Here is a 24,974-nt window from a genome sequence, read left to right on the forward strand (position 1 = left end):
GTAGAGATGCCCTTTGATCTCCACTATTACAAGTAATAAAACATTATATGCATGATAACCCTAGAAAATATTGATTTGTTTCAGCAGATATTCCCATTAAAGTACAGCTAAGAACATAATGTATTGTTATATAATATTATGAATGATAAAGAATAGGAAGTCATTGTGTTCCTCCACAGTCAGGAAACCTTCTATTAGAAACTTGTAGCCATCAGCCCTGTCACACTGGTGGGCGTTACAGTCATAAAACAGCAGGAGAATGCTTTACTAAGCACACAGCCCAGCTCCTCATAACAGAGGGAGGATTACACTGCAATGACAACAGCATCTTCAGCACTGAAGCCTACAAAGTCCACTAAGAGATATAAAAGTGTCAGGAGGAACACCAATATTTACAGGGTCCCCCCACAAAGGTAAGATGATATATAAGTAACCTATTTTATTATAATATAAGAAGTTAACTTTCATGTATTTTTGATAACACTGTTATTGGATCTGTAATATATGTCATGAAAACATAAAATACAAAATTTATTGAAAGTATTTTTAGCCGTCAATCTGATTGCAGCTCAGGTGAATTTTCATTTACATTTGTTGCATTGATGGAGATTCAGCACCATGGAGAGCAGCTAACCTATAGGGTAATAGTAACAGTTTAACAGAATGTAATAAAAGTAAACACAGATACAGCAGAGCAAAATTTGTCATTTTTCTTTTTTGTGCCATAGAAAAATATTGATGTGTGATGAGATGTGCCAAACAGGTCTGCCACATTTACACCGTAGATGATATGCAGTTAATACATAGTGCTTGCACCATTATATGCAATATATTACAACTAATAATCTGATGCAGAGTCTAGGAGATAACTTTCAATGTTGTTGTTTAACCCCTTGGATGTCACACTCACTATTGACATAAACATCTAAGACAGGGGTATGGAACCTTGCTCCCCAGCTGGTTGCAAACCTACAACTCCCATCATGGCTGGACAGCCAAAGCTAAAGCTTTGGCTGTCCAGCTATGGTGGGAGTTGTAGTTTTGCAACAGCTCAAGAGCCAAGGTTCCATACCTCTGATCTAAGGGGTTAGATAGGGGGAGGAGCTTCCCTGCCACCCATGAGCTGCCATGTGTGTTGACATGCATGATTTGTATGTCATTTAAAAAAATATATATATCCCTTAGATATTATGGCAAATATTTTCAAAAAGTACATATGATTGGTATTTCTATGTACATGATAACTTGTTCTATAAGGTAACATATTATCTTTTCTGAACGGCGAGTGCTGTAAAAAAAATTGAGGAAAAAAGCATTTTCTTGTTTATTTCCCCCAAAAAGTAATAAAAGTTAATCACTACACCCTCATTCCATGAAAAAAGAAGCTCTCATACAACCAAACATACATAATTGTTTTTATTGTGCAAATGTAAGAATGTGTTTTATATCACCATAATTACAGCAATCTAAAGACTAAAGATAAAGAATTTATCCCATATTCGAAAAACATAGCTGCTTTCTAAAAAGAGTGCCACTGTTGTTCATGCAGGGTACAGAAGCCCAGAACCACTGATGTGAAGGAGGCTGAGTGGTAATATCACACATAACCTGAGCGTGGAGCTGTTTTTGGAAGAAAACATTCATGTGTTTTCTTATCTTGGATAACCCCTTTTAATAAGTAATTTATACCACTCAGTGAACAATGTAAAAAACAAAAACTAACAAACTAAGATACAATGGCTAAAATGCTGTTTCTTTTTTCCATTCTTCCTCCAAAATAACTGTGTCCCTGAGAAGTTAAACATTTTTGTGGTATATTTTATGGTTCGCTTGTTTTGGCAGTAATTCAGATGAAGATGAAAATGCTGAAGGAAAGGAGGAGAATAATGATCCAGAAACTATCTTCCAGAATATACAAATCCAGAAGGAAATTGTTGCAAATATTCGATGCAGACCTTGGCCTATGAGACAGAAGCTGCGTTCACTGAAGTATGTTTATCTGCGGTCATAGACACTAGTTCTAGTCATACGTTTCTAGATTCAGTACCTAACTCTAGTTTTCATCATTATGTTCTAGATCTAGCGTCTGAATTCCATTCTATTTAATTTTCCCACCGCTTCCCTCTGTAGTTGGGCCTTGTACGCTCTGTCCCTCGACCCATACTTAATGTATCTTACTGCATCTTTTTACCACTCCTGACTCCCCTGTAGTTGTTCTCCCCTATACTCTATACATACCCCCTCTGCAGGAAGTCTCCATAATTTATACCCCCCCCCCCCCTATGTAGTTGGCCCAGGTACTCTTTGCCCCTCCCCCATACTCAATATACTCAATGTACCTTACAGTGTACCTTCTTACCACTCCCCACTCCTGCCTCCTCTGTAGCTTGTGTTGAGTTGGTCGGGGTGCCTGACACTTATTAGCTGATGTTCAGCCACCCAGTGTCAGGGATAAGGTCAGCTGACTGTCACTAGGGCTTATTTTTGGAGTAGGGCTTATATTTACAAGCCTACTCCACAAAGTCTGGAAAAGGAAGCTAAGTCTTATTTTTAGAGTAGGTCAGAGAAACAGCTATAGGGCTAGTCATTTAGTTCAACATCTCGTTATTGACTAATTCTAGTTATTTAGTTCTAGCTTTAGTAACTGTTTCTAATTCTTTTAGCCCTGGTTGTAGTAATTGACTCTTGTGTTAGATATTGATTCTACTTCTAGTTATTGACTCTAATTCTAGTCTTTCAGATCTAGTCATTCATTTATTCTAGTTCTAGCTATTTAGCTCTACTTGTAGTCATTGACTGTTGTTTCAATAACTGGGTAAAATATAGTAACATATTTGGATCCCAGATCCCAGGAACAAACCTATCAACTTCCATAGTTTATGTTAAAATTGTGTATTGTACTGCTGCATTATTACTTAGTATGAACTAGTACTGCATTGTGATTGTCCAATAGACAAGCCAAAGAAATTGTGTTGAAGTATGAAGGACGACTTACCAGAACCCGAGGGTATCAAGCAGCTGGAGCAGAGGTGAGTCTAACATGTAGAAGCAATACTCTATGCAATGTAATGTAATACCATGTACTTTTTTGTCAAAAACTACTACTTGTGGATAATATGGTGCCACACTTTTTTCCTATATCTGTGCTGTTAACCAGAGGTTTCCTGACAACTGACATCATTTGCTTCAGGATATATTAAGAGTATTGCATGATTAATGATCCTGAGTAACCTGTCTACACAGGGATAAAGAGCTGTGGCAGTCCATGGGGACTGATGCGGTATTGACGTATTGGCACACAACAGGTTATCAAGCTCTTTCTACCTGACGTATGACCAACATGGCAGCATCGACTCAAGTGACCTGTTAGTGTAGGGTGGCCATGTTTCCGTATCATTTAATTAAGAGACTTATTTGTTAATTACCATTGCAGCTGCCCGGCTCTTAATTATAGGCACATGTGTCTGTTTCCCTGCAGTGTGCTCATTTTTGTTAATGGAAAGTTTCATTTGGAAGGTTCCATTTCCTGGTGCATCTGCTGTGATTCATGGGAATAGAACAGAACATCAGTCTGTATTAAAATGGTCATCAGCTGTGCAATGTGTCATTTTGCACAGTATCTGAATAGTTAAAGTCAGAACACATCAATGATTCATTCAACTTTTTTGATCAGATAATATTTTTAATTTTGTTCTATATTAGAGTTTAAAAAAAAAACTATATTGGGAGGATGGATTATGGAATTAAACAAATCTTTTCAGTCTAGCATGTAGCATGTAACGGCCTGATACACAAAAGCTAATGTACCAAGCTTTTTTAGGCTATGTTCACACAATGGCCATGATGAATACTAAACTTACATTGTGCTGTAAGTAGAGGGAATACCAGCTGTAGTGTACACACATAGGGGGGGATTTATCAAACATGGTGTAAAGTGAAACTGGCTCAATTGCCCCTAGCAACCAATCAGATTTCACTTTTCATTCCTCAGAGACTCTTTAGAAAATGAAAGGTAGAATCTGATTGGTTGCTACCGTTGCTTTATACCATGTTTGATAAATCTCCCCCATAGTATAAACTCCGTCCAGGATTCCAGAACGGGTCACAGAACGGCTGGTGTTATACGTAGTATGAACCTGGCCTGGATTACAACAGGTTAAAACCAGCGTGCAAATTATAAAACAATAATCAGGGATTGTTAAAAATGGCAAATATAGATAACCTACTTTCCTTATTTTACCTTGGAAGTTATCTTTACTGGAGGTGTGCTTAACCCCCTTCAATTCACATCAGCGATGTGAAGGGGGAGTATGGCCCAGAAACTCCATGGACTTTAGGTGCCAAGTTGTAAGCTACAGTTGAGACCCTCTGCTAATGACCAACACCAGCGAACATGCTGATAACGGTCATTTAGCTATTTAAATGTCACTGTCAAAACAGCAGCATTTAAACAGAAGCACTGCACATCATTGGAAATATAGGGGCTGGATTAGCTCCCTGTAATGAGATCAAGGACTTCTTGGGTCTGCCATGACTGATCTTTTTGTCCAGTCTACCATAGTGAGTGACCAATTTATTACAGGGATGATTGTATCCCCATTCTCTGGATTGGCGGGAGTAGCAGTGGTCAGACCCTTAAAGGGGTTATCCAGCGCTACAAAACATGGCCACTTTTCCCCCTACTGTTGTCTCCAGTTCAGGTGCAGTTTGCAATTAAGCTCCATTTACTTCAATGGAACTGAGTTTTAAAACCCCACCCAAACTCGAGACAACAGTAGGGGGAAAGTGGCCATGTTTTTGTAGCGCTGGATAACCCCTTTAACAATCAGTTAGCTATGAATAGTGGATTCAAATTCAGATGGAAATACCCCTGTCAGGGCCCCTGGGAACACAGAGACACAGGACAAGTGGGCCCTAAGGCTAAGACCCCCCACACTGTCCCTACCTACCTGCAGAGCAGGCCCTAAACGACCGTCCGCAACTGGGCGGCGTTCCCTACGCTGCAGTAAGTGCGAAACACAAAACAAGACGAGACAAACTAACACAATAAAGAATAGTTGGCGGGCAAGGTAGGCAACAAACGGGCAGCAGAAGTACAGAGTCAGAATCCACAAGCAAAGTCGAGGTCATGAAATCCAGGTCAGAAACACTAATAAACACGGAACTGAGATACAAGGAAAAGGTACAAGGACCTATACGCAGTAACAGACAGTAAACAAGGTACACAGTGAAACAGAAACCAGAGACAATAACCAGATAACTAGAGGACAAGGCAAGGAACACTGAGGACAAGCAAGGCACACTGAGGACTAAAGGAGAACACTGAACCAAAAGACAAAGAAGGTAATAAACAAGCAAGGGATCAGGAAACCAGGAATACAGACAATCTGAGGAAAGGCAGGATCTAGCTATCAAGAGCACTGAGTGAAGGAAGAGGCACAGGTATAAGGGATCAGAAGTCCCGGACTCCAAGCTGATAGGTGGAGCAGGAGAAACACACAAGAAATCACAGAAAGCCAGAGGTGAGGAGACCTGTCAATCACACCACAGCAGACAACAATCAGTGAACAGACCACAGAAAGGAAAGTGCAGGGAGAACTGAGAAAACATGGACCGGAACACAGATGACATAAGCAGAGAACATTTTCTAGAACATTTTCTAGAACTATTTCTAGGGGTGGAGTCACCATTTGACATCTTTTAAGCAGTGACCCTGATTTATCAATCTATGTGCAACTAAAACTAGTGTAATTTCCCCAGAGAAAACCAATTACAGCTCAACTTTTATTTCACCAGAGCCACTATTGGTTGATATACAGATTAATAAATCTTGGCCAGTATGTTAGGCTGGGTTCACACTGCGTTTTTGCAGTTTAACATACCTGTTTAATGGAAAAAACTGATGCATTTGTGTGCATCCGTTTGGATCCATTTTTTTTTATAATGGAAGTCAATTAAAAAATGGATCCAAACGGATGCACACAAATGCATCTGTATTTTCTATTAAACGGATATGTTAAACAGACTGTAAAAATGCAGTGTGAACCTAGCCTTACTTTTAACTGATGTATTCCAGTCAAAAGGGTGCAATGTTATTTATAAATTATTCAGCTTGTTATGAGATAGTTTACATCATCGATGTATGCAATTGTTTAAATACAGTTCTGGACTAATGGAAGGTGACATACTCTGCCTCTATATGAGCTTTGAGATTTCTTAGCACCCATAAGTGTCTATGGGGTTGTAGTGGATGACACTGTTTGATGCAGAGGTATTCTGTATTATGACTATATACGCTCCAATATACTGCCTATTTTTTGGCGGAAAATGCCCATATGTGAATAAATTTATTAACAAACTGCTGTTTTGCGAATAAATTTTCGCATCTGGAAATTTTCTGCCTGTTGCGCCAGGGGAGGCGGGGAAGGGGTGGAACAGGAGGTGCGGACTCTGGGACTGCCGAATGTTTTTTTTCTTGCATCGCTTTTCCCTTTTGTGCACAGGATTTAATACACAATTATTTAGTTCCATTTGTCTTGTACATCCATTCCTATTGATATTATAAATATTAACAAACAACCCTCCCAGTGAAGCATCAGTCCACACAAGTAGCACTAAGATATACAGTAATAGGCAGGGTTCACACTACGTTAAACTCTGGCCGTTCTGTGACCCGTCCGGATAACAGAATAGCCAGTGTTAGTAAAGATCATCCCGACCTGTACTGCAATACTGGCCGGATGATTTTCATTTGTGCTGAATTAAGATGTGGTTGCAACCGTGTGCGCCCGCATCCCAATTAACCATTATACAGAATGGAAAGTGTGTCTGGAGCCGCACTCTCCATTGTCTGCACTGTCAGGGTAGTGCAGCCGCTATTTAATGAATAACGGCCGCACAAAACTGACATGTGAGTATTTTGTGTGACCGCTAGCAATCCCAGATGGAGTGCATACTATGGGGGAGATTTATGAAAGGGTGTAAATATACACCTGGTGTAAACTGCCCACAGCAACCAATCACAGACCCTCTTATATTTTACCAGAGCTGAAAGCTGAGCTGTGATTGGCTGCTGGGGGCAGTTTACACCAGGTGTATATTTACACTCTTTCAAAATTCTCCCCCTATGTGTATACACTCTGGCCGTGATTCCATAGGCAGCAGCACAATATAAATTTCGTATTAATCACGGCCGCTGCTGCAAATCAGCCACAAATGCCGTGAGTAATAAGAAACTTACGTTATGTAAAAGTAGCGATACATTGCAAAGGCCAGTAGACATTGATAATAGTAATAATAATACTAATAGGAATCTTTATATTTATATAGCACCAACATATACCTCAGCACTTTACAATGCCGAGTGTACAGGGACAGAAAAATAAATGATTAACACCTATAAAAGTCAATGGGATCCTTAATGGGATCTATGAGTAAACAGATCAGCACGGTTTTGTCTGAGGATAAGGAGAGCCTCACAGAGAATAATTTTTGTTCTTAACATCTAACAAATGACATTACATCATAAAGTGAATAAAGAAGAGATAAATACCAATCCCATCCTTGTAAGATAATGCAAATATTACTTCTGTGCGGCTCATCTGCTGCTTCACTGCAGTGACTTCATTATCTCTGGGCACCACGGATCTTAGTATTTATAGTGTAATAATAGCCAACTTTAACATTTGGATTATTTAGGATGCCTACCACTTGATGTTATAAAACCTGCACCTTACATTAAACCCATTATTAGAGTCCATAACCTGTGCACACCCCATAGCTTTCTCACTATCAGCGGGATATAGAGTTAGCACAGCTTTATCAGTGCTGGTCCAGGCTCTTTACAGTGACATCAATGTGTAATTTATATGTCATCAATTTAACCAGCTGACTGCTCCTTAGCACCAATACACCACAGCTCGCAGATGAAAGAGCCCGATCCTGCAGACTCTAAATCCGTTAGTGGCCGCAGTTAATTCTTTGTGTAATTAAAATACTTCAGTCACGCAATAAAATGTGAAATAGCTCTGTAAAAATTAATTAACTTTCCCATGTTGATTTATGGAGCCGTTATCCTATGCAATCCCCAGTCTGCTGTATGAGGAGAGATTGCTGGAATTTGTGTGTTTGCTACATGCTTCTGGAAAATGCATTTTCTGAGGATAATAATTATATCACCTATATCACCTAATAGTGTATAGCCTATTAATATGCAATGCACACACTGTTTAAATACCACTTTACTGCACAATGGTACAACAATAATGCAGGCATTGCTGTGTGTAAAGTGTACTAGTTCCAGTTAAAACGCTAAGGCCGGGTTCACATATTACTCAATCCGGCTGATGGATTGCCTGTTCAGCCAGTCAGTGACTGGCAGAGCGGGCAATCCAGGGGGGTCACGACATTGCAGCAGTAAGAACAGCAGGACACCAGCAGGGGTCCTGGAGTAGTAATGCAATGCTGTGGGGGCACTGGGATGGTTAAGTATACATTCTTTATTATGTTCCCCCCACCTGCATGGGACTTTTTATTTTCAACGGACTTCTCCTTTAATTTACTCTTCTAGGCCATGTTCACATGGCGTAAGACACCGGGCGTTCTGTGACCTGGCCGGTCACAAAACAGCCGGTGTCAGAGAAGATCATCCCAGCTGGTACTGCAGAACCAGCCAGATGATCTTCATTTCTGATGAATTGGGATGAGGGCGCATCAGTGTGCACCCGCATCCCAATTTACTGCAGCACACAATGGAGCATGCGGCCGGAGCAGGTTCTCTGCCGGGCGCCCGAAGATGCGCCCAGTGTACTAAATCTAATCCAAATCTCTTTAGATTTGGATTATAATTTACGCCTGCGAACAGGCGTAAATCATGATAAATGAGACACGGGGGGGCCACGCCTCCTCCTTGCCTTGTCACGCCCCCCCCAAGCTACCTCAGCCTGCCCATCGGGCGAGCGGGGCATATGGCAGGTGTACACCAGGGAGAAGGAGCAGACCTTTACCTTCTCCCTGGCGTACACCTCGGGCAGACATTTCATAAATGTCCCCCTTTGTGTATACGCTCTGGATGGGATTCCATTAATTCAAATGCAACATATGTTTTGCATGAATCACGGCCGTTGTTGCAAATTGCATTAACAACGGCCGTGATTTATGTAAAACATACGTTGTGTGAACATGGCTCTAGCCTGTAAAAAGCACTGCAGCCCCTTCTAACTGCTAATCCAGAGGAGAGGCCATCAATTTTAAAATCCCAGATAACCCCTTTAAATGATCTTGTGTAGCACGTAAACTGCACATACTGAATGAGATGACACAGTAGTGTTGTAGGATGCATCAAACGGCTGGATGCCATAAATAGTACTACATTTATATAAATGTTCACATGGTAACATAAGCTCAACACACTTATTTTGTACACCATTTCAGTTCTGACATACATGTGCTACACCCAAAGTGGGGCACTTCTTAGCCACACCTTTTTAGATGCCTTTTGTCTTTGTGAGGTGTGTTTGGTAGATAATTTGCATTGTATTTTAGAAAATGTTGGTGACGTATTTTAGAAAATGATGGTGACGTAGGGTTTTCCAGAATATTTTGCCATATTTAAGGTCAATTCTTAGTATAAGTTAAGTATTAGAACAGAGGAGGTACAACAACTAAAACCCCCATTGTTCTGCTTTACCAGGCCTTGCTCGACCCCTTAATAGTATTGTAATGGGTGTGTAAGCTGGTGGCTCTGCTTTCTAAGACAAAATGTAGCACACTTCAACTGCTGTTCGTCTGGGGTGGTGCCGAGTCCCACAATGTCTTGTTTGGTTTAAAAAATTATTGACAGCTGCCATTAAAAAATAACGTCTGTCATTTTTAAAACAACGGTAGTTATTTTACTTAAAAAGAACATAGCCTAAATGTGATATTGATAGTAATGGAAAACCTATTTAACTTCTCACTTTTGGCATCAGTGCGGCTAAACAGACATATGGAGCTCAATTTGCCTTTCCCAGTTAATTTGGAGCCCTGCCACCGCTCCAAACCCCGAAACTAAATCTATTACTTTATGGACGGACCGCTCCCCACCCCTCAGGAACAACAAAATATCGTCTGCATACAAAAGCAGTTTTTCATTAGAGCCCTCCAGACCAAATCCCTCTATCTCTTCAGACTGTCTCACCTTAATTGCCAATGGCTCAATATAGAAAGCATATAACAGGGGTGAGAGAGGACATCCCTGCCGGGTTCCCCTAGATAGGTCAAACCACTCAGTCGTAGTGTCGTTATACAGGACCCGTGCCCTTGGCTGAGTATAGAGTAACATTATCCATCTGACGAAGTCCCCTCCCAACTCAAATGCTCCTAAAACCCTCCAAAGGAACCCCCACTCCACCATGTCAAAGGCCTTCATGGCATCTAGGGACATGATGGAGTGGGGGCCCCCCTCCCCCAGCTGAATATTGGCAAAGACCCTGGCTAAGTTGTCAAATATAAGTCTGCCGGGTATAAACCCCGTCTGTTGCTCCCTAATAAGGATCGGAGCAACCTTAGCTAAGCGAATAGCCAGGACCTTCGCCAAGATTTTATAATCAGTATTAAGCAGCGATATTGGTCTGAAAGACTCTATTCTATTGGGCTCTTTATTCTTTTTTTCAATTAAAATAATTCCAGCCTCCCTCATGGAGCTGGGGAGCAATCCATCCAAACAGGATTCATTAAACGTATAGGACAGTGCCGGGAGGAGAATATCTGCAAACTCCTGATATATCTTAAAAGGGAGACCATCCGTCCCAGGGGCGGACTGTCCAGAGCAAGCATTTACTGCCTGTTTTAGATCGCCCACAGAGATCGGCTTGTTCAACTCCGATCTCAGTGAGGGATCCAATTTCGGAAATGGAATTTGCTGCAAAAAGCTGTCCACCTCTTCAGGTGTTATCCTACTATTAGAAGCGTAGAGGTTACTATAGAAATTATAAATAATAGATTGAACTCTATCCCTATCCCCTGTTAATTCCCCTTGCTTATCATATAAACGTGATATAAAGGTTTTATTCTCCTGCGGGGAAATATTACGTGCTAGCCATCTACCCGGTCTACCCGATTCCAAGAACTGAGTTTGGCCTCTAAAAAAGTTTTTTTGCTGAGCTTTCTCCCTCAGGAAGTTGGAGTACTCTCCTTGAGCTTTTTCAAGCTCTACACCTAACTGCCTCGAGGGGTCTCTGCTAAACTGCTCTTCAACTTCCAAAACCTTTCCCTGTAACTTATCCTCTTTTTCCCTAAAGATCTTTTTACAATTTTTAACTTCCCGAAACAAGAGTCCCCTCAGGAACGCCTTCATGGAGTCCCAAACTATTTGAGGCTTAGCGGAGCCCTGATTAATCTCCCAGAAACTTTTTAGCTCCCTTTTTATCTGTTCCTTATTATCAATTATATTTAGCCAATGGGGATTGAGCCTAAATGGTTTCCTGGGACCCAATTGCATCCAGGGGCCATTCAGGACCAAGACCATAGGTGAATGATCTGAAATGGACCTTGCTTCATACCCCAGTCTGTGTACCCAGTTAAGTAATAACTGATTACAGAGAGCAAGATCTATGCGGGAGATAGACTTGTGGGAGCTACTAAAACAAGAGAACACCCCTTTTTCCCCATATAATTCCCTCCATATATCCAACCACCCTGCTTCTTCCACCATTTTAGCCAAAAGGGTACGTTGTCCAACCTTCTGGGGCTTTCCTCTTCTATCAAGGAGGGGGTCCATCACACAGTTAAAGTCCCCACAAATAACCAATGGCAGGGAACCCCTTCCGTCCACAAACTCAGTTAACTGAATCAGAACATGTAGGGAAAAGGGAGGAGGGATATAGAGACACGCCAGAATCATTTCCACATTAAACAACTTGCAATGCAAAAAAATATATCTTCCCTTACTATCTATCTTTTTACTTATAACACTAAACACAATACTTTTGTGTATATAGATAGATACTCCAGACGAGAAGCTGGAAAAGGTGGAGTGGAACTCCATAGCTGCCCATCTTCGCCGAAGTTTATACAGGTTCTCTCGAGTACAATGAGTTTCGAGTAAACAAACTATGGCAGGTAAATGCAGATTGATCCTATCAAATATAGCGCATCTCTTAGATCCCTCCCCCATCCCCCTCACATTCCAACAATAAATTTTACAGCTCGTCATATTCTAAAAAAAAAAAAAAAAAAAAAAAAAAAAAAAAAAAAAACTCCTTCCCTCATCTGCCATCGCTCTCCACCCCCCCTCCCAATACCCTTATCCCTCCCCCTCCCCCCTCCCTCATCTGCCATCCCACTCCATCCCCCCCACCCAAGACCTCCATCCCTCCCCCTCCCCCACCCAAACCCCCAACCCCCTAATTGTCTCTCCGTGCTCCTAAAAGCCAGAGGGACTCTTCCCATTCCGTATACCAACTCCCCACTCCCCCCCCCTCTCCTCCCGTTCTCCACCCGCCTCCAGCAGGATATACACTAGGATATGCAAAAATGGCAATTGTAATACAGAATCAATAACCCTCACTATCTAGCCATTTAAGAGCTTCACTAGGATCAGAAAAGAAATGAGTGACATCCTTATGGATAATTCTAAGCTTGGCTGGAAAAATCAAGGAGAAAGAAATGTTCGCCTGATGGAGTCTTTTTTTTATATCCCGAAATGCAAGCCTCTTCTTCTGGGTAGCCCTAGAAAAGTCCGGAAAGAAGGCGACCTTCGCCCCATTATAGGTTATTTGTTCCTGTCTAGCCAGCTTAAGTAATACATCTCTGTCACCAGAACAAATGGTTTTAAAAATCATAGTCCTAGGGGGACTTCCAGGTGGCAAAGGCCTAAACGGCACTCTATGCGCTCTCTCCAGCGCAAAAAAACGTGAGAAAACGTCTCTGCCAAATGCCTCTTCCAGCCAGGTTGTGCAGAACTTGATAGGGTCACTCCCCTCCGCCCCCTCAGGGAGGCCAATTACTCTCACATTTGACCTTCTAGAACGGTCCTCCATTTCATTAATCCTGTCTTGAGAAGTCATCAACTGTTGCGAGATATCTTGGACCTTTTTCTGTAAATCCACAACCCCTTTCTCCAAGGGGGAAATAGCTTTCTCACAGTCCACAACCTTCTCTTTAATTTTAATCATGTCCCCTCTAATAAGACCGATATCAGATGAGAGGGCCCCAACTGTTAAAGATAAGTCCGACACCGCTTTATTACAAGTTCTTATTTCATCAAAGATTTTATCCAACGTAATTTTTGGCGCCTCATTATCCGGCTCCAGCGACCCCTGGGGCTCCTCCCCCTCCTCTTGCAGGACGTCAAACCTAGACCCTGTCTTGGTAGCCTTTTCAACCAGTGGGGAGGCAAGTGGGTGATTGCGAGTTTTCCCACCTCCAACTGGGGAGTTCAAAAATTTATCCATTTTAGGGGAGACACTGCTCCCTATTTTTTTTTGCGCCATTTTAGGGGCCATTGTAACTAGGCAGATCACTTTCCCAGCTGTTCTATCTAGGAAACAAGAGGAAGGAGCATTTGAAATAATAGAAGCACAAAAACAGGTGTTCAATCACCAAACTAACATAGAGTATTATTCTCAGAGTACCTGAGGGAGCTGAGGGAGGACAGAGAGATATCACTCTAGGACAGGGATGTCCTGCACCACAGAAGACCAGCCTGATAAATAAAACAGGGAAAATAAGCTTCTCCCCTTACAGCATAGTAAAAAATCACTCAGGCCCGCAGATGGAGTTCACCCCCAAATCCACAGTCCAAATCAGGCAAAGATAAAAACAGTTCATTGCAGAGAGCTAAATCTGGGGATCCCGCATCACAGCCAGCAAGCCCCTACCGAACCCCCGGCCGGAGATCGCCCCCGCCATCACAAGATAAAGGGACATAGCTCAAAAATCCATTCTCATACCACGACCGGCTAGAGCAGCCCTGTACTCACAGAGTCCCGAATAGGAGAGAGCGTGACCGAGGAGAAGCACCTCCAGGACGAAGACCGCACACGCAGCCGGAGCAGGGGACCTTCATACTCCAATGAGCGGTCACGTGCTTTTAGCTGTCCTATACCGCGCCTGTCCGGCCGCGCAGGTTAATACCTCTATCAATGAACGTCCAGCATCAGTCGGTCTCCACATGCCGCAGCGCTTCCACTGCATCTTACTTTATTTCCACCTTCAGACCGGCTTCATCCAAGGCAGCCCAGCCGAAGGGGCCCTCTCATGGTCAGTCAGGCAAATCCAGAGCGGCACATAGGGAGGCAGACAGAGTCCGGAGGAGCGGGGGAGGAGCAAGGCGCCGTGCGTCCTACCTCATGACGCACCGGAACCACTACTCCCCACTCAATTTGCCTTTAAAGATTACTAGGCAGCAGATGTGATCTGAACTGGCTATAATAATAAGGTATCATGGTAAAGAAGCTACTACAGCACTCAACTGCATCACATAATGACAATATGATAACCCAACAGCACTCATTAACAGGGAGTTTGAATAGTAACAGACTCCAATATGCAGAAGTACTTTACTAGTACTTTATAGTTTTTAGGTTAATGAAAATGGTATTCTAGTGGAATAAGTCTGTATATATGGGATGGAAGTCAGGCTAGGTTCACACTACATTAAAGGCTCCCTTCAGGACTCAGTTGCAGTTTCCTTTTGGCAATGGTACTGTAAATAGAGCTGGATGGATTGACTTTAATGGGGTTTGTTTCTGTTCATGTCCATCATTTTACATGAGTCTTATACAACATAAAATTGCTGCATGAATCTTTTTTGTGTGCTTTTGTTCTGTGACAAAGGCCTCTGGCGCAGTGTGAACCTAGCCTTATGTATTTTCTTGCTGGTAGGGGGACTTATTTAATATCTATATTGATTTATGTGTGTGGGCAGAGCTGTTTTAATGTTGTAGTGTGTGCCGTATACGGACTGTGGGGGAGATTTATCAAACATGGTGTAAAGTGAAACTGTCTCAGTTGCCCCTAGCAACCAATCAGATTCCACTTTTCATTCCTCACAGGCTCTTTGGAAAATGAAAGGTGGAATCTGATTGGTTGCTAGGGACAACTGAGCCAGTTTCACTTTACACCATGTTTGATAAATATCCCCCTGTGTTCCTTGGGGTCTTGGGTAGCAGGCTTGGTGATGTTGCAATGTTCTGTCATTGTAGCTGGTAGTGAGCTAATAGTTTCTTATCTATCAGCTAGCAGTAGGGGGTGACAGTGTCATTGTGGGTCCGGGAGGGGGCCACTCTGTAGCCAATCACTGGCCTTCTCAGTATGTGGCATAAGACCATTGAGGTCAGTGATTGGCTGCACTGATGGCCTTATATAGACAGGGCTGTCTCCTTCCAAATCCTGCCCAATCAACTAAATTTATAACAGATGATCCCAATTATGAATAATTAAAGGACAAGTGCCATAAAAATCTTTTCCCAGTAATTGAAGCACATTACAAAGTTATATAACTGTGTAATATGCTTCAATCACCTATCTGCCTCCCTTCCCTGTCTTTTCCCCCCTCCACCCCCCACCAGGAAGTGTCCTAACTCACAGACCTGATTACTGCCGTCACCGTCACCAGGCAGCTCCTTCTTGTGAGGATGAGTCATCAGCAGGAGGGCTGGGCTAGGTCCTGTTACAGCAGCCTCCCCTCCCCAGTCCAAGTGATGGCTTGCAGTTGTTCAGCCAATGGGAGCTTAGCAAGCCTGTCACCTGACAAGGCAGGGGAGGGGGAGGCTAGTGTAACAGGAGAAGGAGCTGAAAGAGCTTGGTGATGGTGACCACAGTAATTAGGTCTGTGTGAGTTAGGACACTTCCTGGTGGGGGGTGGAGGGGGGAAAAGACACGGAAGGGAGGCAGATAGGTGATTGAAGCATATTACACAGTTATATAACTTTGTAATGTGCTTCAATTACTGGGAAAAAGTTTTTCATGGCACTTGTCCTTTAACATCTCAAAGATCTCCATATAGAATTGAATTTTTTTAACCCTTTTTAAAAATTTGCACACATTTCTAAAATTCTCATTATGGGATACTTAGTGCAGAATGATAAGAGAAAATGTGAATATCTATATATATATATATATATCTATATCTATCTATCTATCTATCTATCTATCTATATATTATATATATATACACAGTATATATATTCTTATTTTAACACAAGGCTGAAAAATTAAACAAATTGTGAACAAAGTGAAAAGCTCTGAGGACATTCAGAATGCATTTTATAAGCTTACAAGCTAAAAGATAATATTACACCTAAACCATTTTTACACAGCTTAGAGTTATATTATCCAGAGCTAGGTATAATGGCTCATTTATAAATGTTGCATGCCTATACCCGTAAGGCCTTGGTATTACAATAAGAGGTTAATTACAACAATTACGGCTAATTAAGTATTGATCTGCTAAAGTTACGCCTTTTGGTCATAATGCAAGTAATTCATCAAGCTCCTTAAAAGAACAAGTAGACCATTTTTCTTAACATGTCTGTGTATTAAAAAGGCATGTATACAGTGCGCTGCAGGCACAGAGGTTAATTTGTTAAAAGCCCAAGGTCTCTAGTCTGTAATTCAGAAGAGAGTCTCTTACAGCAGTGTTGTAGTAATGCTGGGACAGGTAATTGTCCAGTACGTTGACCTTGATGTAAAATCATTTGTTACCAATTCACCCGAGCAACCAGCCAAACCATAAAACCACCATACAAAACATAAAAGGGTCTCGGAGAGATTACATAAGTTCACTTTTTTTCTAGATTCATGGAGAGGGGGGTTCCTTCATAGGGGGGTTTTAAAGAAAAGTAACGGAGCAGATTAGACAATGCATACATATCACACACAATTTATGTGAAAACATACAATAGCCTTTCTAAAAATCCAATGGGACACATTTACCAACATGCCAGATATCAGGTACCGAAAAAAACGGCATATATGCAGTGCATTTAGTACTTTTACTATTTTTATTGCATAAAAAATATAGAAGCCAAAATTAGAGCCCTTAAAGCCCCTATTACACGGGGGGATCAGCAGGAGCAAGTGAGTGCCGACTGGTCAGGTGACCACTCGCTTGCTCCTCATTCCCGCTTGCTGCCCATGCTATTGCACACACCCACAGCAAGCGGGTAAGTGCAGGGGGGCTGCGGGGAGCTGCGGGAGGGGCTCCTGGATGATCTAAAGACCACAGGAGATAGCCGAGGTCGGCTGCCGCAGCTTCTGTTGCACAGAGCGATAACGGCAGATCATTGCTTTCCTTGTCATTAGTCTTTCAACATGTTGAAAGAGGTTGAAAGACAACGATGAGCCGACATCGTACATGTCGGCTGATCGTTGCCTTTAATTACACAAAGCGACTATTGACCGTAATGGCCGAAAATTATCCAATACGTCGGATAATTGGTTCGTGTGATAGAGCCTTTAGCAACATGTTTTTTTTTTATTTTAATCAGATTTAAATTAAAGTTTTTATTAACGTTTTTCACATTTTCTTTAAACATAGACCAAGAACAAACATTGGCCACTCAACACCTCAAGAATAGACAGAATCAAGTTACAGATAACATAAAAAAAAAAATTAAACAACATAATCCAAATACAACAACTAGAGAGGAGCCAATTACTCAAAAATTTGTTTTGCAAAGTTCGTGAGTATTCGCATACAAACAAATTTTTATTAAAACAGGCAAACTATAGTAGCTACAATAGTGGGACTATTACAGAGTGGCAATTTTTTTCAGCAGCTGTTGCTGTGACATAACTGAAAAATTTTATTTTTTTTTAAATGTCAATCAGTCTGTCAATCATTCCGTGTCCGCTATGGACAGTAGCGGACGTTGGTGGATCAGCGGCGTAATATCAATTTTCTCTCAGGACAGCAGTGGACATTGGTAAATGAGCACTCAGTGAGTTATTAAGATGGACACTGTGTTCACTGGGACTTCCTATAATGCACACCCAGCACCCAGTTACTTCCTATAATGCACACCCAGCACCCAGTTACTTGGTATAATGCACACCCAGCAACCCAGTGACTTGTATGCTGGACAATGGCTTCACTGGTCCCACAGAAAATGACCCACAATCCCCCCTCCTATCCTCTCCTCTCTGTCCCTAACTTTCTGCTGCAACCTTCTCTCCACTACACACAGCTGACTGGCCGCCTCCAGGAAGCCAATCACCTTATATAGAGAGTGAAGGGGAGGTGCAGACATCACAGTGGGGGTTTCAGCTGATTGGACAAGTGCAAGAGATTATGGATAATCCCTTGCCCCCGCCAAAAGACAATTCTGTAAGCTAATATGTGCAGAGTTTGTGAAGCGAATCTGGCGAATATGTGAATCACGACAAAGCAAATTTAATGCCCAATTCGCTGCAAATCAGAATTCGTCAGATTCACTCATCTCTAACAAGAACTTTTCAACCAGCCCAGTGTGGTATGATAATCGTGCGGTCAGATCCATCCACATTCTTAAAACATCTGCCATTCTCCTCTGCCCATAGCGCAAACCCAGTCTGTGTTCTAATCATAAACATCAAGAGATTTCTTTTACCCACTAGCACCCTGCCACACCAAAGAGCGAGTACAAATTTCCACCCGACCACCTCTACCTCATGCTGTTCTTAAACATCTACTAAGCAACATGCCTAATTGTTGCATGGCCTTCCACCATAGGTAGTGAGGCCCCAGCACCCTCTTGGGCTTTGTGGTGAGGCCCAGGCATCACTCTGGACTGTTCGATGAGGCTTTAGTAGAAAAATCTGAGAAGCTCTGGTCTAGTCTAATGGTCCTTTTACACGGAACGATTGATCGTTCGTTTTTGCACGATAACGATCGAATTTGAACGATAATCGTACGTGTAAACGCAGCGAACGATCAAACGATAAGCAACAAATCGTTCATTTTGATCTTTCAACATGTTCTCAAATCATTGTTGATCGTTCGCAAAAAATTGGCAGATCGTTCAGTGTAAACAGTCTTTCAGCGATTTCACCTACTGTATGTGTGAGATTGGCTTAAGCGATCGCAAAACGATCACAAAGCGAATTTTCCGTACGATGTATCGTTCCGTCTAAACGCTGATCGTTATAAAAAAAACATTGTTCATTCAAAATCGTTAATCCTGCGATCGGGCGAATTATCGCTCAGTGTAAAAGTACCATAAGGTTAACCTGTCTCCTCTTTTTATGTGACCTGACTGAAGGTCTGGAACACTCGGTACATCAGTTATTCAGTCAGCATCCCATTTCCTCTTTATGTTCTTTATTGTCTGGCTCTATATAATATTCATACAAGTGCTTTATTGGAAATAATAGTTGGTTATTCATGACTTTTATTGGACAGTTATCAGAAAGGACCCGAGAGTTGAAACTACAAAGACATTCTGAATAACTTATTACTGTTAGATCTCATCTATGCATACAAGTGGACTGGGTCAATTGTCCTCATTCTTTTCTCGCCTTAACTAAAATGACTGTAATTCTGTAAAGATTCAGTTGTTTAACACATGATCTATTCATACAATACATCCATTGTTAGGGCAGCAATTGTAATCACTAAATATTCATTATTTCTTGCTGCAGCTTTGGAAAAAATTAAGTCGCCTGTCTTACAACTTTGTTGTTCTATTTATTCCCTGGGAAATGAGAATAAAGAAGATTGAGAGTAAGTATACTGAATTGTGACTTTGCCTTTTGTTACAAAGACTTTACAGATCCATTCCCTTCTCATTGCAGACATTTAGGCTAGGTTCACACTATGTAACTGTGCGGCTGTATTTTTTATGCGGCTGTAAATGTGCGGATGAAACTCCGGCCGTGGGAAAAAATAGACATGCGGCTCAAAACATACGGTCATTTACTTGGAAATCTGGTTCAACTAAAAATAACAAATAAAATCTTAAGAAAGTGATGCAAACACCTCTGGATGCATCTGGGAAAGCAGAGAACACAGTTTACATGAATTGCTATTACCGGGGTTTGCGATCCTCTGCACTAATGCCGATGTCTCTCATGGTTAATCTATTAAAATAATAAAACACATTTTCGTTGTAATAAAGTGCCTCAATAATTAAATTTAAACTAATCCATCATTTTGCAATTAAATATACTGTTAAAATAAATATATATATAAATAAATGTATATTTATATATATATTTATTTTTTGACAGTATATTTAATTGCACAATGATGGATTCGTTAGAATTAAATTATTGACCAACGAAACTGAATTTATTTCATCGAAAATGTGTTTTATTAATTAAATATTAATTAGTACAGGAAGCTCCATAAGCCGTTAATTCATATTGCCGGCAAAAGAGCTTTCTGTACTAAGCATCACTTTACTTTAATGAAAACATCAAATGTTTCTTCTAATTATGTTATCACAATAGCATTATTAGAAGAAACATTTAGAATTATATGTGCGCTCAGCTGATTGGTTGATCGGCTGAGCGCACGTATAATTAGCGGGTCCGCAGCACAGTGACTTCATTGTGCTGCGGACCAGGGAAGAGGCAACATCGGGGTGAGTATAGAGCTCTCCCCACCCCCTCCCCAGCACTGCACCCCTCCCAGCAAGGAAAGGGGGGTCAGTTAACCCCTTCCTTGCTGGGATGGGTGCAGTCTGACATCAGTCTGGCCCCCAAGGGGTTAAGGGGGATGCAATACATGCTCCCTTAACCCCTTGGGGGCCAGACTGTAAGCAGCGATCTGTAAAGATGCTGCATACTGTAAGTTGCACAACACCGCTCACAATGATGGGTGTTGTGCTCCTGTTTGTGTGTTTTTTGTGTGTTTCTCCCTTTTTGTTTTTCAGATATCGGTATCCTGTGGATTACGTCGGATTCCGTGGACTACGTCGATGACCAGCGTTTTTTTAATGTTTTTTTTTTAATAAAATGGTCAATGAGGGGTGTGGGGGTGTTTTTATTTGAATAAAAAAAAATTTTAACTTGTGTCTTGTCTTTATTTCTTTACTTTATAGATTTAGTAGTGGAAGCCGTCTAATAGACGGAATTCATTACTAAGTTGGGGCCTAGTGTTAGCCGGTATAAAATGGCTAACACTAACCCCCTATTATTACCCCAGTACCCAATGCCACCAGGGGTACTGGGAAGAGCCGGGTGCCAGTGGTCCCGGAGCGTCAAAATCGGCGCTCCTGGACCGGGCGGCAGCAGGCTGGTAAGATTTAGGCTGGGGAGGGCCTAAACCAATGGCTCTTCCCACCCTGGTGTTACCAGGCTGCTGTCGTTTGGTTTTTAACCCGGCTGGTTATAAAAATAGGGGGGACCCTATGCGTTTTTTTTAAATAAATAAATAATTAAAAAAAACGCATAGGGTCCCCCCTATTTTTATAACCAGCCGGGTTAAAAACCAAACGACAGCAGCCTGGTAACACCAGGGTGGGAAGAACCATTGGTTTAGGCCCTCCCCAGCCTAAATCTTACCAGCCTGCTGCCGCCCGATCCAGGAGCGCCGATTTTGACGCTCCGGGACCACTGGCACCCGGCTCTTCCCAGTACCCCTGGTGGCATTGGGTACTGGGGTAATAATAGGGGGTTAGTGTTAGCCATTTTATACCGGCTAACACTAGGCCCCAACTTAGTAATGGATTCCGTCTATTAGACGGCTTCCACTACTAAGTCTGTAAAGTAAAGAAATAAAGACAAGACACAAGTTAAAAAAATTTTTTATTCAAATAAAAACACCCCCACACCCCTCATTGACCATTTAAAACTAAATAAAATAAAAAAACGCTGGTCATCGACGTAGTCCACGGAATCCGACGTAATCCACAGGATACCGATATCTGAAAAACAAAAAGGGAGAAACACACAAAAAACACACAAACAGGAGCACAACACCCATCATTGTGAGTGGTGTTGTGCACCTTAGAGTATGCAGCATCTTTACAGATCGCTGCTTACAGTCTGGCCCCCAAGGGGTTAAGGGAGGATGTATTGCATCCCCCTTAACCCCTTGGGGGCCAGACTGATGTCAGACTGCAGCCATCCCAGCAAGGAAGGGGTTAACTGACCCCCCCCTTCCTTGCTGGGAGGGGTGCAGTGCTGGGGAGGGGGTGGGGAGAGCTTTATACTCACCCCGATGTGTCCTCTTCGCTGGTCCGCAGCACAATGAAGTCACTGTGCTGCGGACCCGCTAATTATATGTGCGCTGAGCCGATCAGCCAATCAGCTGAGCGCACATATAATTCTAAATGTTTCTTCTAATAATGCTATTGTGATAACATAATTAGAAGAAACATTTGATGTTTTCATTAAAGTAAAGTGATGATTAGTACAGAATGCTCTTTTGCCGGCAATATGAATTAACGGCTTATGGAGCTTCCTGTACTAATTAATATTTAATTAATAAAACACATTTTCGATGAAATAAATTCAGTTTCGTTGGTCAATAATTTAATTCTAACGAATCCATCATTGTGCAATTAAATATACTGTCAAAAAATAAATATATATATAAATATACATTTATTTATATATCTATTTTAACAGTATATTTAATTGCAAAATGATGGATTCGTTAGAATTAAATTATTGACCAACGAAAGGGATTTTATTACAAAGAAAATGTGTTTTGTTAATTTAATATATTAACTATTAGAGGCATCGGCATTCGGCATCATTGCCGGCTATTTTTGAAGTACTCCGTACGGACCGCTTGTCAATCCTCGGCTGCATGTCCAGCCGCAAACAATGGTCTTGTTCATTTTTTATGGGTCCGTTTACGATCGGGCCGTAGATTCATAGTGTGCACTGTGCAGCCGTATATCCTATACTTTCCAGCGTACGCATGAACCACCAAAAATACCGCCGCACAATTACAGCCGCAAATACAGCCGCACAGTTACATAGTCTGAACCTGGCTTCAAAGGGTTATTCTGGAGAGAAAAATATTTTTTTAAATCAGTTGGTGTAAGAAAGTTATACAGATTTGTAGTTTACTTCTATTAAAAAAAAAGAACTCAAGCCTCTCCTACTTATCAGCTGCTTTATGTCCTGTAGGAAGTGCAGTCTAACTCTTTGATGCCACCCCTGTGTGTCAGGAACTGTCCAGAGCAGGAGTGGTTTTCTATGGGGATTTGTTACTGCTCTGTACAGGTCTTGACACAGACAGAGGTGGCAGCAGAGAACACTGTGTAAGAATGCACTTCCTGCAGGGAATACAGCAGCTGATAAGTAATGGAAGTTTCAGGCTTTTTTTTTTATAGAAGTATTTTTCAAATCTATAAAACTTTCTTACACCAGTTGATTTAACAAACAAAAACAAACATTTTTCTCCATAGTACCCCCATCACAAATTTTCTGCAATACAGAGGTCACCACAACACTATACATTGCATTGACAGTCTCTTCTTGCAGAAGACCACCCATAATAACATTGTAAAGTGCTCTTCCATGGGGGTGGTCTTCTCAAAGAAAATTGCCACTATGCATAATGTACAGTATGGTGGACTGGAAATCCATCACACAAAATCTGGTCTGGATAATGGTTAGATCTTCTCAACCTTCCCTTTTAGAGACGTTTCACTGTATAAGCCTAGTGACATAACACCGACAGACTTTTGCATGTCCAATTAAACTTCTAGCTTAGTGACTACAATCCAATTGATGTATACCATCTTATTTTGCTATTGCAGGTCATTTTGGCTCAGGTGTCGCCTCATATTTTATCTTTTTACGATGGTTATTTGGAATCAATATTGTCCTTACTATTATGACTGGAGCCTTTGTGGTTTTACCAGAGGTATGAAGTACGTGAATCAACATTGGGGCTGAAGGCGAATAACGTCTGATGTTTTACAAATAGGGAAACTAAGGAAAGAACAAATGAATGTGGGTTATGTTAGTTTTTAATGGTGAAGGGGTTCGTTTTTAATGGTGAAGGGAACATGTTACTATGAATCTAATACATTTGATATATAGTGACACTTCTATCTATGAGCACTGGGGGACCAGACAGGCAATAATACTGGAACATTTCTCAGTAGATAGCACCACCCAAACATGAAACATTCAAGCTCATGTAATGCCATACCGGCTCCATGTGGTGCCATGTATACAGCTCTGTATACAGGAAGTCTGGCGGCACATGATTTTATTTTTTTCTGCTAAATTTGTATGGAATAAGACTCCCCATAAGTATCTGTAGAGACCTGAGAACCTCCATGAGAGCCTAGTATGTCTCTATACATAAGTATGAGTTCTCCTCCTCTAAATGTCACATTTTAATTGAACAATTAACTTTTATTTTTCACACTGTGGCACAAAATTTCTGAGCAATACATGATACGTTCCCGAGGCTCAACTAGAATGATGGTGTGCCAAAGTAATTTCCTGTCTTACTGTGTCTGCCGGCCTCAGGCTGTTCCACCTTAAGACCCTATTACACAGAGCGATTATCGGTTAAAAATTCGATATAACAACCAAAAATTTGCAATTATCTGCCCGTGTAATAACACCCAAGGATCAACCAACGGACAACCGTGTGCATATCTATTCATCTAATAAGTCGTTTATAGATATAACATGTTGTGTGGGTTGTCCTGAGGAACGACTAGTGACCATATACCAAAGCAAAAATGATTGTTCATAACAGGAATCAGTGAATGTAATAACCTCAGAATTGTTTGCTACTACATCACTAGTTATCACTAGCGATCCAACGTTATAGCGAATCTTTACACAATAATCTCTACGGGTAATAGGGCCTTTAATCATAGGGTTGCCTCATGCATTTAGTATAGGCTTTTGGTTGCTATACCTTTTGGCTGCTATGCCAATAACTTTAAGGGAAACCTTATGATCCTCAGTTGCAAGCGTGAAAGAACCAATTGCATACACAGTGCAGCAGGGAGAGAGTGGTCCCTAGGAGTGGCTAACAAAGTTTTGGACAATGACCACATACATTAAAGGGGTTGGCCACTTTGTAG

At 41.5% G+C, this 24,974-nt stretch overlaps 1 protein-coding gene across 1 annotated transcript in view; it reads left to right on the forward strand.

Moving 5' to 3' along the window:
- Positions 1–315: 315 nt before the first annotated feature.
- The window catches only part of TMC3 (transmembrane channel like 3), a 60,240-nt gene continuing 35,581 nt past the window's right edge, over positions 316–24,974 (forward strand). The window contains exons 1-5 of the mRNA XM_069958544.1: positions 316–413; positions 1,843–1,989; positions 2,954–3,029; positions 19,603–19,684; positions 23,682–23,788. Coding sequence (XP_069814645.1) covers positions 316–413; positions 1,843–1,989; positions 2,954–3,029; positions 19,603–19,684; positions 23,682–23,788 — 510 coding nt within the window. The remainder of the gene's footprint in view (positions 414–1,842; positions 1,990–2,953; positions 3,030–19,602; positions 19,685–23,681; positions 23,789–24,974) is intronic.

This window comes from Dendropsophus ebraccatus, chromosome 1 (genome assembly GCF_027789765.1).
Source record: "Dendropsophus ebraccatus isolate aDenEbr1 chromosome 1, aDenEbr1.pat, whole genome shotgun sequence".
In the NCBI taxonomy this organism is placed as follows: domain Eukaryota; kingdom Metazoa; phylum Chordata; class Amphibia; order Anura; family Hylidae; genus Dendropsophus; species Dendropsophus ebraccatus.